Raw genomic sequence first — 17,149 nt, forward strand, 5'->3', positions numbered from 1 at the left:
TCTTTGTGAGGCCAGCAAGCAGCAGTGTGCCTAAGGCTGTATGCTAAATCTGTAAAATCATGATGATGCCCAGTGTGGTTTTGGCTTTTTGCACCACAGCACGGAGACAAAGTCGGTTTGAAGCGAAATACTTTTTTTTTGTAACAAATATACGGGTGTCATAACATTTTCTGTCTGACGATTGAGTTACAGGTAAAGCATTATATGTATTTTCTGTATGAAGATTAAGTGAATTACATGTAAAGCACTTAAAAGAATACTTGTAAGTGTTATAAATACTTATTACCATTATTATTTATCTTCTTATAAAACAAGTTTTATGGCTGGGCGTGGTGTCTTAGGCCTGTATTCCCAGTACTTTGGGAGGCTGAGGTGGGCGGAACACTTGAGGTCAGGAGTTTGAGACCAACCTGGCCAACAGGGTGAAACCCCGTCTCTACTAAAAATACAAAAATTAGCCAGGCATGGTGGCGGGTGCCTGTAATTTCAGCTACTTGGAAGGCTGAGGCAGGAGAATCACTTGAACTGGGTAGGCGGAGACTGCAGTGAGCTGAGATCTTGCCACTACCCTCCAGCCTGGGCAACTGGCAACAGAGCGAAACTCTGTCTCAAATTAATTAATTAATTAATTAAAATAAAATAAAAAATAACAAAAATAATAAGACAAGACTTAAGACAAATAATAGATTTGTTAAATAGTGAAAGTAAATCCTTATAATGTCCAAAAATATTTCAAAGTATATTTCACTTCACATGTAATGTCAATTTTAATTTAGGATCTTTAAGATGAGAGCATTCCTTCAATGATTGGGACAGGCTGAAGATGGAAATAAAGATTTTATTACTTACAGTTCCTGAAGGGGTACACATCATACACAGAGGCCACACACACGGAGGTTAGGAGTGCATGGAGAGAGAGAGAGAGAGAGAGAAAATGGGACCTGCGGGCCAGTGCCTTTATTTATGGGTCCAGGGCGTTATCCAAACAGGTTTCTCATGGGAAATTTTAACTGGTTGGTTTAAAGCAAGCAGGCACAAGTTCCAGGACGTCAAGCATTGACTGAGAGGCAGTCACTGTGGTGTGTCTGCACAGTCCATGCAGGGTGGAGGGTCAGCAGGACCAGTCCAGCAGGCTGCATCTACTCATTTCATAGGGATGTGGTGATCAGGGAGCAGGTGTATAAGGGAAATATCTTGATCCACCACACTGAGAAACGGGGGTGCTGCAGGGAGGTAGAGTATAGAATTGGAAACTATGTGTGTCAAGGGTGACTGAATCTTTGTTCTGCTATAACAAAGTCCAACTTATATTTAAAATAGATGCCAAGGCAGCATAAAATGATAAGCATTCACTATACAAGTTTACCTTGTGTTTTCATTGTCCTAGTATTTCCCTATTTCCCAAGATAAATCTTAACATGATCTCACTCTCCCAATATTAATACTTTCCAAACAAATATATATATATGCAAATGATATTACTATTTTTTCTTTAAACAATTTTCCCTTTCTTATGTAAAATGGAAAATATAGCTATAGAGCTAAATAGCAGGAAGTGGTGTGATTTATGTCTGCTGCTTAATAGTCTAGTTCTGCATGTACTAGTGAGTGAAGAAAATCTCTAAAGTTTCAAAAGCAAAAATGCAGATGAATCTCTGTGGGGTCCAGTGTTCATGCCATCCCCAGTGCACTGTCGGATAATTGGTAAGAATGCCAGATATTTGAATACATGTAATCAAACCTGGGGCACATAGATGAGCATATGCTAAAGCCAGTTTTTTTATGTTTGTAACTATATATGGTTATACAAGGTCCTCAAAAATCAAAACCATGGTGAGAACATTACTAAACATTACTAAAACATGCTTAGGCATTCAGTGATTAATAATCTTTATTTTAAATTCATAGAAGTTTTTGATTTAGTCATGTCCAATTTTTGTTTCCAAATTTAATGCCAAATTTGCCAAAATATATGAGATTATCTATATGTAATAACAGATACTGTAGAGGTATTAATAGATAGCAAAGATAGAGTGGGATCAAACAGATCCTAAATCGATCTGTAAGACATATTCCCAATAGGTACAGCATAGTTCAGTGTTTCATTTCTGCCCTCCACAGAAAACAGTACTGTTACAGGTACACATTGTATATTGATTTATTCAAACCATAAACATTTGGAGTTGTTATTCAATCAAGTGTGGCATTATCATTAAAATGTAGCACCACTTGACATTTTGAAACACAATAAACTGGTTTATATTGATGAGTTATAAGGTGATATGTGGCACAAATGTGACAAAAGCAATACAGAAAACATATTTTACATATTGGAATCATATTTATTTTGTAATTTGAATTATTCAAGGAATAATTTGCCTTCCAGAAATCATACATTTTTATTTTGTAGAAAACTAAAGAGGAGTCTAAGGTTTGTCTTTGTGCTGCCTTTTACTAACCTTTGTTATTGGGCCACCTTTCTCTTGAAATCACAGTCTTATTTCTAAGTGATATTGAATAGCTGAAGAATGATTCAGAGAAAAAAAAAGTGAATTCAGAAAATAGCAACTATGAGTACATAGCCTTCTATATGCTAAATTCTGCTTTAGGCATTTTACATTTTGGAGTTGTTTTAAGTAACACCACACATACCGATTAATGAGATGGTGTTCTCCCCATTTTATATATAAGGAAACTATCCCAAATAAGCAGCAGAGCAGTTTTCAAATTTGATTCAATTCCGCTTACCTCTAATCTTCCTGTCTGAGGAGTGAGCAGTTTTATATCAACTGTTTTGTATGTTTACCAGCATAACATCCCACATGTTATGTTTTATATTGCTAATTTCTTGATTTTCATAATAAAAAGGGAAAGACTGTGTAATAATTTTTATGTGGTTCCAATTTTTAAGCCTTTAATGACAATATTAAAAATATCCTAAATAAGACATAGATTGAATAGCTTCAAAATAATGTATAGTATAGATCAGTGTTTCCCAACCATTTTCTTCTTACCCTTTTTGGGAGTATCTTTAGATTTTTTTCTTAATCCTCCCTGCTATAATTTTAATACCATAGATATACTGTATAACTGTTTACATACTTTAGCTCTTTGAAGGGACCAGACCATTATGATATCTGAGGATTTTTTTCTTTCCCCCAAGAATTAATTTTTGCTCCCTAGGGGCAATATTCCTGTCTTTGAAAATGCATCATAGAGAACAAGTGCTGAGCCAGTCAGCTGTAATCTAATAAAGACAGTGGTTAACAAAGTATCATCTGTGCACTAGAAGCATAGCATCACCTTAGGCATTTGTTAGACATGCAAATCCTCAGTCCCCACTTAACCCTCCAAAGTTAGAAACTCTGAAAATGGGCCTGCGCAGTCTGGTTTAATTAGCCTTCCAGGTGATTGTGATGCATGGCACTAGCTCTGGATAGGTTGTTGAAAGATGGGCCCATGGCTTGATTACAGCATTGAGTTAATTATTTTATGTCTCAGTTTTTCCATCTTGACAAAGCCCAGATAACTCTTAGTTTGAAGCCTCATACACGCAACCTCAGTGGAAACATTACCCAGGGAGCCTATTGAGAATCTGCCTGGCTTTCAGAGTGAAGGAAAATAATAAGACAACATCCCAAAACACTTCAGTAGGACATTTTTGCATTTTTTAAAAAAAGAACATTCAACATAATACTTCTGATTGCATTGACAAAGGCCTGGATTTCTCCAAAAACAATTAATGGAAAAATAAGCAAATGAGTAAACATTAATATTCTGTCTCAATGAACATTCCATTATGCATATGAAAACAAACAGAAACCGAGGTATCCAGATTTTACGGCAAAATGAATTACGTAGGAAATGGGGAAGAACTGGGCATTCATCAGGAGGACATGCTTGTTTCGCTGTCCTCAGTTTTTCATTTATAGTATTTGCTTCTGTGGTTTTATAAAAGGAAGAAAAAATGTTTTTTATTTCTTAGTTCTACAGAATTTCTCTAGTCTTTTTCTCCTACCTACCATTCTAATCATGTACTTGCACAGATTGGCTCACCCACTTTATTGACTTTTTTCCAGCTTGGATGTATGCAACCTGATAATAAACAGAAGTATTTATTTTAATATGCAGCATGATTAAAAAAAGAGAGCTTAATCTACTGAATTGAAAACATAAAAATAATAGGCTACTATGGTCAGAAACCTCACAAACTACCAAATGTAGAGCATGCAGTACTTAAAACTTGAGAAATACCTTATGATGCCGTGATCTATAAACGTCCACATTACAACTCCAATTCAAGACTCCCTGAGTCAGTGATTTACAAAATGCAAATAACTGGTAACTGAAACTCAGGTTTGGTGAAAGAAAAAGCTGCATATTGACTTAATATCATAAGCTTTAGCATGTGTAATTCAATTAGAAATTAAATACTGTGTGGAATAAGAAACATTTTCAAGTTTCTTCTCTGTTCTGTTTTGTTTTAGATGGAACTTGCTAAAGAAGAAAAGTGTGAATTTCTGCCATTCCTGTCCCCACGGAAGGTTATAGTAAAAGGTGGGAGAATTGTTGCTATGCAATTTGTTCGGACAGAGCAAGATGAAACTGGAAAATGGAATGAAGATGAAGATCAGATGGTCCATCTGAAAGCCGATGTGGTCATCAGTGCCTTTGGTTCAGTTCTGAGTGATCCTAAAGGTACAGTGCTGGGAGCTGAAATGTGTGATGCAATTGTCTGTTATTTTAGTGCTATAATAGTTTCTAGCTTTCAGGGAATTGTTTTTCACTTTAAAATTTATTTTCCTCTTCTAGTTAAGAAGTAAAAGCAATCTTGATTCAAAAGGCTTAGAAATGTTATTTAATGCTTATATAGAATTATTTTTAAAGTGGCAAGTATTGAAAAGAACATTAATCTTTCTTTTAAGCTTATAACCAAAACACATATTCTACTCTATAATGATATTTGCCTTGTTTCTTATAGAAGAATGGCTTTTTCTTCAATTAGACTAGAGTAAGAAAATGAGGCAGAGTAGTTGGAACAGCCAGTCTTCAATGATTCAGACAAATTAAAATCTAATGAATGGCCAAAAATAGAATTTGTGTTTATTACCATCCTTGTGCCAGATCATCACTTCAGACGTCAGAATTATCAAATTAGAAAGTTTAAATGTCTGTCATTTTCACCTGGATGGCATAAATGAGCATGCTAAGAAAAACAAAATGTTTTTCAAAAAGATAATGAGAGAAAGAAATGTTTTATATAACATTTCAATTGAATAATGATTCAGTCAAGTAAGACTACTTTATGTTATACTTTTCCCACATACAGTGTTTCTGTGGGTCATTGTAGATGAAAGCTTATGTATCTAGGTACCTTCATTTTACAAATCCTTTTACCTTTTAATTCACATTGTTGAAATGACAATTAACTCTTTTGTTTTCTGAAGGGAAAATAAAATATGTTTTTCTAGGTCAGAGATTCATTAAGAACAACCATACCAAAAATCTCTCTAAACCTGATGATTCCTATGACTTCCTACTATATCCATGCTAAAATTACATTTTTTGTCTGAAGTTGGAAGAGATACATACATGAAAATGTATATTTTTATGCCACAGATAAGTAAAGGATTCAACTAGTCATCAGATATTTTATCTGCAGGGCATCAAACATCTTGGTATTTGGAAACATCCAGATGTTTAATGTCATCAAGATAAATGTTTTCAAATAGCTGGATGATGGCCTAAATTTGTCACTTTTTATCTAGACGTTTATGTGGTATGTAGACACAGTCAGAGTATAGTTTATTTATTTAACTGAATTCAGGAAGGAAAAAAGAACGATATGTAAAGTGCTTATATTATCTTAAAAATCCCATTCTTCTTACTATTAAATACTATGTACATCACCAAAAATTGAGTAAAATGTTGAATCATGTTTAACTAGCAGTTCTGTTGATTATTTGCCTATCCAAAAAGGTTAGCTTAACTATTTAAATTTATGTTCCATAATTGACAATCCTAATATTAATAATAATTATATTTTCCTAAACAAACCTAAACAGATTTGGCTCAGAAAACAGCTTTTGCAATCTCAGATACGATTTTATAAGCTTGTGCTTGTGTGTGTGTGCACGCAGGCATGTGTATTTGTGTATGTCTGTATGAAGAATAAAAGATTTAAGTTAGCATATAAAATATGAAGAAGGAGAAAATTTGATCTATTCAAGTTTGACTAGGTCATTTCAGAATTTATGCATTTTATTCCAGAATTTACTGTGTATATTTCTTCTAGTACTTCACGTATGCCACCTCTTATACATTTAGAGAAGTCAAGGAAAAAAATGTTTCTTCGCTATTTTTTTTCCTCTTCTGGTTTGAAATAATAAACTGCCTGTGGAAATTATCCTTAAGTAGAATTACTAACTTCACCAGGAGCCTTCCATGTTTACTTTAATAAGAAGTTATTCTCCAAGTGAGAGGGGAGCTGGCAGAGCTGCAGTGTGAGATAGCATTCATTCCTGGACTCCCATCTAAATGTTTTCAGTACTGTTCTTTTGGATGGAAAACATTAAATAAAGGAGTCACAGAAGCAGTATTTGTTAGAATTTGATCAAGAAGATCTTACTTAATAGGATTTAAAATCTTAATAGTTTCAAAGTCAGAAAACTGTCATGTGTACACATATATGTAAAATAAAATGAAAAACATTTTATTGGAAGCAAGTTGTCCATTTGGGTAAGAAGAGAAGACATTCATGTTAATCTTCTTCTACCATAAATTCTTCCCCATCCTAACACTATGTGATGTCATTTCTGCATGGTACCTAGTGATTATCACGTATGTGATACCTGTTTTAATGCATTCATCTTTTAAAATGTTTACTTCTCTTTCCACCCCTCCACTTTTCTCCTTTTCAACCTCACTTTGCCCAGACTTCAGTGAACTGCATGTCAAATGCAGTGACATCCTTTCAGTCCTTAGTATATTTTCTGCATTTTATGATTGATAATGTTAAGAATTCTGTTTAAAATGCTCTCCTCCAAGTCACTTAAACTTTCTGAGGCTCAATTTCTTTATCTACTAAAAAAAAGCATAATAATACATTATGTTTCTACCTCTCAGGACTATTGTCAGAATTAAAATGAAATAATGTAAAAGACTTGGAAACAAAACTAGAACATATTCTTGTTTGTGACACTCTTACCTTGCTGCTTCTTTTAACTATTCCTTTCCAAGCCTATCACTGACTGCTTTTCTTCCTCTAGCTTTTTACTTTCCAAAGTTCAGAATTTGTTCATTTTCTCTCCTTATCGTATTTATTTCTTCAGTGAAATGAATGTCTTGTTCATTCTTTCTTTTATCCATTCATACGTGCATTCATTCTTCAAGATGTATAAATGAACTTCTCTGTGCCAGACAGTGGCTAGACTTACAGTAGGCACTATTTCCTTTTCGTGTAAAAATGACTCTTAAATCTAGTTTTCCGCTCCCCATTTCTCAGAAGACCTCCTTTCCTCCTAAATTTTTGCTCAGGCATGTGACAAACATTTACTGAGTACCTAATGAATGATAGGTGCCAAATTATATTCTAGAGAGTATGAAAATGAGCGAGTCATTGCATGGGCTTTAAAATTCCATAGACTAGGGTGGAGGCAGATCTGTAATCAATTAATTTTATTACAAAGTGAGGAATGTGTACATTAAGAGAGATTTGCACAAAGTAAAAAAAAAAAAAAGTTCACCTTATCAGATTTACCTAAAACAGATCTTTTCTCAAATTCACTATTATTGCAAATGGTACCATTAGTACTCCCCATAGCCAAAGTTCAAAATTTTACCCCAGTTCAAATTTCTAATTACAATATTTATTAAATGTACCAGTGTTATCTTATACTATGGTATAAAGCTTCCACTTCTCAACACTTGAGAACATCAGCAAATGGCCTTATATACATTCTGTGTATCCACCTATATTTTCTTCTGTTCCCTGTTGAATTATTCCTGCCAGCATCCAGCACAGGGAACATTCCATAGTGGCAACATGGAAAATCTTTGGTAAATGCATTACATAAAGACATACTGAAAAATTCAAGTAATGAAGTAAACTTGACAGAGTACATATAAAGTACAGTGATAAATTACACTCTCAGCAGTCTCTGGTTACAATAATATTGTAAATGAAAATACTTTTAAAATCTCAAATATATCAATAATAAGAACTTGAAAAGCTAAGCTAATTGGAAAATTGAAAGGAGATTACATTTTTAATGTCAGTTTTTTCTGAAATATTCCACAATCTTTGTAAGTTTCTAAATTTGTTTCACAATGGAGAATGTAAAATAACTTTTTTAGTGTTATACACCTAATATATCTGTAATAAATATTCCCTATCATAAAATGATAAGTGCCTCAACAGCTTATAGAAAATATAAGTATATCATTTATAAAATAAACTTGGATAAGAGTTTGGGATTATAGTTGCTAATTATTTCATTGCCACTAAGGATAATAAGAGTGATAAGTAATCATCATTACTTTACATAATTCTGTTTCTTCCATCACTTTTTGGATTGTACCAGGGAGTGGGAAGTAGGAACAAAAGACTACATATTCCATATCCATGTGCATGGAATATGTATGTGCCGATCAGCATAATTTAATTGAATACTTCATTAAACACTAGCTCAAATTTTAAAGGCAATGGTGTCCAATTTCTGACTCAATTGATATAACGTCAGCCTTAAATATCTTTCTTGTGAAAAACTCAAAATGGTTCTACTTTTAAAAAGTCTCCTCTATTCCCTCTAAGAATGTACGACTCCATATCACGTCACATTAACTTGGGATTTTGTTGTTCTAGATAGACTGTAAAGGCTATCAGGAGATTAAGCACAAACTTTCTGTAACTGCATTTCTGCTTTACAAATATTGTCCATTCACTGGAAAGTTCTAAACGTTTATTTAAAATATGTATATGTATATTTTATTATACATATATGTATCATATAAATATAATATAAATATATGAATATATATTTCTATATATGATATAAATATATATATTTCCTAATATAGGATGTTTCCTCTTCTGCTAAACACTATTTTCAGTATTTATTGAATTGAATTGTGTTTCTTGTTGTATGTTGGTACAGTGTCAGGTTTAATCGATTTATTGTTTGTTTTATAGTGTATCTCTCCTTCTCTTTCTTGTTGGAACCAAACTGGCAGTTGTTAAGTGGGCCCAAATTTCTGTTAGTTTTGCATTAGTAAGAATTCTTCCACCCTTTCACTAATCTCACTGCTTCATTTTTACAACCAAGGCAATAAGGTTGCCTGTGTCCTCACATTCCTAGGAGATCTGGATGACATAATTTTATAATTTGTTGAATATGCTTTCAGACAACTGAATGAATGTACTTTAGCTCATTCTGTGATTCTGTGCCTCCTCCATACCCTGTACCACAACCACTCTTTCATTATATGAAATTTTGACTCTGTAAAGATTTATGTTCTGTGATCTTCCGGAATCTATTTTATTTTCAAATTATCCTATAAACCCCAAGGAGGGCAAGGAGTGCACCTTTATACTAAATTGTAGTCCCAATAGCAACTGACATATTAGTGTGCCCATAATAGATCCACAAAAATATTTGTGCATTTGACTTGACTTGCTTCATGTTAGGGTATTAATTTTCTTATGAGTTACTATTTTCTCCTATGATGGGATCTGCTTGGTTTATTTTTCTTCGAAAATGTAAAAGTTAGAAAAATAATTCTATTATTCTATTGCTCTGAATTTTTCCTTTGTTGTGGCATAAATTGTTGTATTCTTCATAATACAATAAATATTACACTAATTAGAGTCTATCTGGTATATTGGCTGAGAGTGGGGTCTCTGGAGCCAGGCTGCCCCAGCTGGAAACCTGGCTGTCCTCCTTCTAACTTCATCGTCTTAATGAGTTACTTAGTCTACCTGTTCTTCATGGTCCTCATGCTGTAAGGGGGATGACTATAGTATCAACATCCTAGAGTTATTTAGAAGAAATGAATTAATAATATATGTAAATCATTTACATATAGGCGTAGCATATAGTAAGCTTAAGTTACAGATGTTATTAATCTGTAACAAAACCATATTTTAGTAATTAAATTGATTTATATTAACTTTTATGTAGCTATTCATGTTGTTTGGGAATAAAATCATTTGAATATCAATACTTCATCAGGAACTTTGGAGGCTCTGTCAACATGACTTTGTAAATAAGTGAAGCAGATGCTCATACATTCATGATTTTTTTAATGAGAAAATGTTCAATATATTTGGTTAGTTTTATTCCTGAAAAAAAGATTGAAAAGTCTGTAACTGTATTATATATTTTTAAACTATTATCAATTCTAATGTTTTTCATGCCATCGAAAACAATTTTTCAACTATTTTTAGTTGTTAGAAATCTCCATTTTGCCAAATTTTCTTGATCCAGATGCAGCGCACCAACATGGCACATGTATACATACGTAACAAACCTACACGTTGTGCATATGTACCCTAAAACTTAAAGTATAATAAAAAAAAAGAAATCTCCATTTTGAATTTCTGCAAATGAGGTATGTAAAAAGCACATATTTTTAAATGACTTTTGTTCTTCCTCTTAGAAATGGTGAAAATTGGACCACATTTTTTTGTTTAGTGTAAGGATCATTCATTTCTATTTTAAGAAAAGAAAGGCACTTTTGAGTTTTCAACTAAGTTTGAGATTTTAAATGCTTGAAAATTATGGGATTACATAACTAAGATTAAAAACCCATGTTTTGGGAAGGAAGATGTTAGGATGAATGGTGATGGACTCAGCATCATGTTGCACCACACTGCTCAGTAGAGCGGAGACAAGGTGACTGAGCTCAGGGCACAGCCAGGGAAGATCCGACCCTTCTGTTAGGAAAGGAATTTACGTACTTCACCCACTGCTTACTTTTTCTTTCTGCTCACTCACTGGGAACTAGAGATAACAAGGAAACACAAAACCTAGATAGTTCTGAATCTTAAATGCAACTCTCAGAAATCAGCTCCCTTGATAACATTGATTGCAATTAGTTCCATAAGGGAGTGTTTGCAGGAAAAAAAAAAAAAGGTTTTTAAATCACTCATCAGTTCCTCTTATTAGAAGGCCCTCAGAAAAGTTTTTGAAAGCCTCATGGGGTAAATCAAACATTCTGTCAATAGCAGCTTTGAGTGTAGCTTTGATTCACTTGCCCCCATACTGAGAAAAGGTGCAGGCCGTGGGTTAATTTGCCTTGTTCTGGCCTAACTCAGAACTAGAAATTGCCAGTTAGTCAAGAAATGGCCTGCTAAGATTCTGACAATGCAAAAATTCAAGAATTTTTCAAATGTGTCCATTTTTCTTTTCTCAATTGTTTAAGTGTTGGGAAGAGCCTATGAAAAATGTTTTAATGTTGGCATTATATTATTTAGGTATTCAAAAATGGTAGTTAGCTATGTTTTAAAAGACCTGGAATCAGTATGTTTGATTTGATTTACTCCTTATTAAAATGTAACTTATTTGGTAATTTATAATGAAATTGAGAATGCTAGAACATTTTAATAAACCCCAGTTTTTGGTTAACATCATGTTCTATTTTTCAAACAACAAAACATATCTTATAGAAGCTACTGGTGGCAAAATTTTCTTTGAACAACTATCCACTCTTTATGACCTTCAGCTTACGTAATTTCTCATATCAAAAATGAAGGGGAAGGGGGAAAAATTGAATACTAATTTGAGAAACTATCATAATTCATCAAATTTTCACTGTTGCATGCATTTTAATAAACAAATATTTACAATGAAGTTTCAAAGAACAGATTAAAGAATACTGCACTATATTGCTAATTAGGATACCTTTTTGACTAATGGCAAAACATTAGAGGAAGGGACTTATTAAGGATTAATATAAGTAAGAATGAATGACATTCTTACCTAACATTAAGAACTAAAGTAATCAGTCCGGTATAATACACTGGATACAATACAATAACTGGCATTAGGATTTTCCTTATTTATATTTCTGAATGTGCTAGAAGGACCTTAGAGATCATATATTCTAATCCCCTCACTTCACAGGTTTTTAAATAACGTATGGTGGCTAGTGCAGGCTCTTTTTTAAGATACGTTTCAGGGATAAAGTAGTGAAAGGAGAAATGCAAACTTTGCCTCCAAGAATGCACATTTTAACAGGGGAGACTCACAATTACAATAAATTGTACTTTGAGAAGTTTAGATTCCCGAGGAAGCACAGAACAGAGTCTAAGCATTCAGGGAAGCTTCCTAGAGGAAGTGGGTTGTAAATTGAAGTCTGAGTGATGTGTAGGAGTTTCCAGGTGGAACGGGGGTGGAAGGGAGGGAAGCCACAGGGAGATTATGCAATTTGCTCAACACCGCACTGTTAGATTAAATAGTCATTTTACAGTCATTTTAAAAAGCTGTAAAAAATATATGTCTTTAGAAAGTTGTCATCAGCCTACTTACTTCATGCATGTTCTCATCTTCGTAAATGAAGGTCTGAATTTTTCATTTGTATTTCTAAATAGAACTTTTTATTTTATGATTTCTACTATTCATTCTCTCATTATTCACCATGCAATGAACATTTCTTGATGCACAACTGTGTTCCAGGCACTGCTCAGGCACTAGGAATACAGACACAAGTAAAAGAGTCATTGCCCTTCAGGGACCTATAGGCTAATGAGAGAAATAGACATGTAAATACATATATAGCAACACAGTGTGCTAATTTGAGATCACATTTGGAATGGGTTTTAGAGCTTGAGTAGGAGTTTTCCTGTTACAGAGAACATCATATACAAAAGTATGGGCCGACAAAATGACCTCATATGCCCAGACAACGGGGAGGCATTCTGTTTTGCTGGACCAGATGGTGTGTGGTTACATAAGGGTAGGGAGCAGGTAGGGATAAGATGGCAGGAAATATGGCTAAAATATATGTGGAGTCAAAGGATTATATGCTAAAGTAGGGATTTTGAATTTTATGCTGTAGACATGCAGGTGACAAATGAGGAGGTTTAAATAAGGAAGAGCTCTTTGTCTTGAATGAGGTAATTCTAGCAGGTGTTAGAGCTTCCTTCTCTCTGCTTGGATTTTGCACCATTTGTAATAATCTTCAAATAGTTGGGGGTTAGAAAATAAGCAACCACATTTTGAGATGGTTCATGTTAGTAGGCAAATGCATTTTCTAACATTTGGTGCCTGAATTAGGTAGAGTTATTCAGTCACAGGGTATGATCCCACACAGTAAATGCCGTTATGAGAAGCTGACCCAGTAACATTTTCAGTATCAGGGGCGACTGAGAACCTATGCTCAGATGGGCAGCTCTCAAGTTATAGGTTTGACCAGGGTGGATTATATATGCCTTATTTCTTCTTCCAGATTCACTAATTTGGATTCTATTTTAGTGTTTTGGAGAGAGGCGAGAAAGGTACAATGCAACACCCTGAATGTTATACAAATGATTGTTTCTTTACATGGAAGGCAACATCAGGAGTGTGGAACTACAGTGTCAGTAATTTTGGGAAAGATGGCCTGGAATTAAGAAAGACAAGTTAAAGGGTTAAAATAATTTTTTCAGTAGTTACCGTGACTAAGTTAGAGGAAGTGGAAATACAGGAGAAAATTTGGAATCAAGATATATTTCTTAAGTAGAATAGTCAGGATTTGGTTATCTGCTTGATAAAGAGATTGGATGTGGGGTAGCTAGCTGGAAGGTAAACAGGTGTTTATAGTGCTGACAGAACTCACAGATAGAAGAGATCTGAGTGAAATGGTGGTGTGTTGAATTTGGATTTGCTATGGAACAACTGAAGCAGGGGACTAGAACTAAGGAAACAGAGAATGACTGAAAACAGACATTGGGAATTAGTACACATCATCTCCTGTCTTTTCACTACTATACCTTAATGCCTACAGCAGGAGCTGTTCATTGATTTAATTAATTAATGAAAGGTGTTGTAGCCTATCATTTAAATAACAGCTTCTTAAGAGTGTGATTAAAGAGTATATGTGGCATTGATTCTGGAAATCCAGAAGCCTGTCATATTCCATAATATGAAGAGAAAAAAGGTCAGCTTTTGTTACTGTTGATTTCCTGATGGTAAATATTTTAAGGAGGTTATGACATCAAGGGACGGTTTTATTCCATGGTACTCTCTCTACCACCTGTTCGCTTTTTAATAATACACATGATTCCTCATGTGCTGCCATGTTGTTTTAAAATGCCTGAATAATAACATTGATAGATCCTGTGTACCGATTGCCAAATGATGAAAATGAACTATTTTTGCCTTCTTTGTACAGTGCTTTGCCTTTAATTATATTTTGGGCAAGAAGAATTTTCAGGAACCTAACTGAAACACTGTACATGTTTCAAAAATTGTTCTGATTATCAGAAGTATTTTTGCTTGGTTGAAAGATGTATCATCTTTCTATTACGAAATATGTTGTGCAGGGTGAGGATGAAGTGGTGGAATCTAGTGTAAGTACTGGCATTTCTGCAGAATAACTATCCAAACTAATGGAATCCTTGCACAGGTTTTCTTTGGAATTATTTTGAAAGGGTGTAGGTGATGAGGAGGGAGGTCAAACTGATAACAGTGTTGAAAGTGATTGGGAATCAACACCACATCACTTACAACTGCCTTAGATATCCATTTGAAGCACAACATGATATTTCTGTAATTATTTTACTTCCCTCTAATAACTGCATAGTAATAGGTTTGTTTCCCCAGTGAATAGCTCTGCTCAGAGCCTTTCCTTATCTTTATTTTCCAGGTTTCACTACTGGTTGATATCATATGCATTCTTGCAGGGAGACAGTGGATAAATCAGTAGTTTTCCATCAAATTAAAGATTACATACAAGAAGTAGAGCAGTGGCATGTAACAAGTTTTGTTAGGGAAAGAAGGTAGAAAATGGAAAAAAATAACGTAATTGTTTCAGAGAACAGAAATCATAAAACATAGCCAATGGTTTTGAACACACAGTGAGTGTAATAGATATATTTAATGTAATAGATATGGTGAGTGTAATAGATAAACTGAGCTTTATTGACCACAGCCTATAATATTTTTATTTTAAAAACTAGTTAGCTTATAGTATGGTAAAAGGTTATTCTGAAACCTAACATGCTGCTGAAATGTTAAACTAAGCCACTGTGAGATGTAAAATCAAGATGTAAGATTTAATTAAACTATAAAATGATAATATAGAGTATAGTAAGGTTCTTAATTATATGTATTTTGTATTGCAGAATGAGATTATTATTGTTAATTACTTTGTGTTTGTGTTCTTGACTCAAAGCACAATATAAATAGGACAACATCCCTATCTAAAATACTCTGGTTAAATTAGATATTTGGCCGGGCATGGTGGCTCACGCCTGTAATCCCAGCACTTTGGGCGGCTGAGGCAGGTGGATCACTTGAGGTCAGGAGATTGAGACCAGCTGGCCTACATGGTGAAACCCTGTCTCTACTGAAAAAACAAAAATTAGCCAGGTGTAATGGCACACACCTGTAATCCCAGCTACTCGGGGGGGGGGGGGGGGGGGGCTGAGGCAGGAGAATCACTTGAACCCAGGAGGCAGAGGTTGCAGCGAGCCGAGATCATGCCACTGCACTCTGGCCTGGGCAACAGAGTGAGACTCCATCTCAAAAAAATAAGACATTGATCTGCATATATGCTATTGTATAAATTAGAAAATTACATTAAATCTTATTCAATATCTACTCCCAAAATATGGAAGCTACTCAATTCAAATGTAATATACTGCCATTGTTGGAGGAGGAAACCAGTATTAATGTTAACATCCATTTGGGGATCCTGCCTAACAGTATGTGGATTAATGCTAACCAGTGCTAATCTTTTTTTCCTCTTTAACAACCGTACTTGTTATATTTTGTAATTCTAAAGCTCTTTAAAGTGTTTTCAAGACTTACCTGACCATTTTTTCCATACAAATATGTGAAAGAATGGCAAGCATGTTGCATAGTAAGTGTTTGCCAAATATCCAGTGATTTTCCAAGCCCTCCTCAAAGTGTATTTACAATTCGTTTGGTTTAACATGACCCAGTGTTTCTCCCTGTATTTGCATACTGTTGCCAAATGAACTTTACATCACCAGTCTCATCACATTACTCTCATACTTTGGAATCTAAAACTATTCTTCCCTGATGGTGGGATTAAAACCAAATGCTTCAATTTAATTTTGACATCCTACTAATCTGCCCTCCTACATACTTGTGGGATGTTACTTCCCATTCTTTCATTCTGTATTTATTATATGTGTTTTGTATTAATTATACAAGATTCTTTTAGGTTCTCTAAAGTTCACAAAAATGAATACATTGTCCCCATCTGCAGGAGCTTGCAGTCTAATAAAGGAGGAAAGATGCATGCAAATAAAGTTACCTTTAGGTAGAAAGTGACTCAGGAGAAACAGATAAATTTCTGGTGTAACATACAGGGTAGAGAGATGACTTGCAGCAGCAAGAATTAAAAGGTTTTGTGGAGGCAGTGACATTTATAATAGTTGAGGATTGGGTAGGAATTAGGAGAACAGAGACAGGGATTGAAAGCACATTGCAGTTATAGTAAACAGGCTGGATGAATACATGGGGGAGTTTCTTTGTCTAGATTGTAAGGTATATGAGAAATAATAGAGTAAGGGTGGAAAAACACATCATTGCTAATTCATGAAATGTTTTTAGTGTTTAGCTATGTGAATTTTATTCCAGAATTGTGGTACTGGAAATCTAAAGAGGCACGTAGATTAAATATGTTTGCTACACACATATAGGGACCATGTAGTTAAATATGCTTCTCCTTTTTGATTCTTGCTCTTCTATTTCACTCTGTATATCTTACATATTCTGAAGTATATTGACAGTACCACTGCAGGGTACTTTATTTATATTTTAACCCAAAGATCCAGCACAGTCCTTAACTCAATAAATATTCGCCAAATGGATGAATGAGTGAAGAGATGAATAAATGGTTGAATGAAAAGAATGAAGTGACTTATTCTAAATGTCTGTACTGAAAATTAACAGTAAGGGCAAAATCATGTGAAAGTGTT

General features: G+C 34.3%; 1 protein-coding gene across 10 annotated transcripts in view; it reads left to right on the top strand.

Annotated features, from left to right (window-relative positions):
• Positions 1–17,149, top strand: part of DPYD (dihydropyrimidine dehydrogenase) — an 841,255-nt gene that overhangs the window by 343,340 nt on the left and 480,766 nt on the right. For all 10 annotated transcript variants that reach the window (XR_001707891.3, XM_513583.8, XM_009425982.5 and 7 more), the window contains one exon: positions 4,488–4,698. Coding sequence is in view for 9 of the 10 variants with exons in the window: in XM_513583.8 (XP_513583.3) it covers positions 4,488–4,698 (211 nt within the window). In the remaining variant the exon portion in view is untranslated. The remainder of the gene's footprint in view (positions 1–4,487; positions 4,699–17,149) is intronic.

This window comes from Pan troglodytes, chromosome 1 (assembly GCF_028858775.2).
Source record: "Pan troglodytes isolate AG18354 chromosome 1, NHGRI_mPanTro3-v2.0_pri, whole genome shotgun sequence".
Lineage (NCBI taxonomy): Eukaryota > Metazoa > Chordata > Mammalia > Primates > Hominidae > Pan > Pan troglodytes.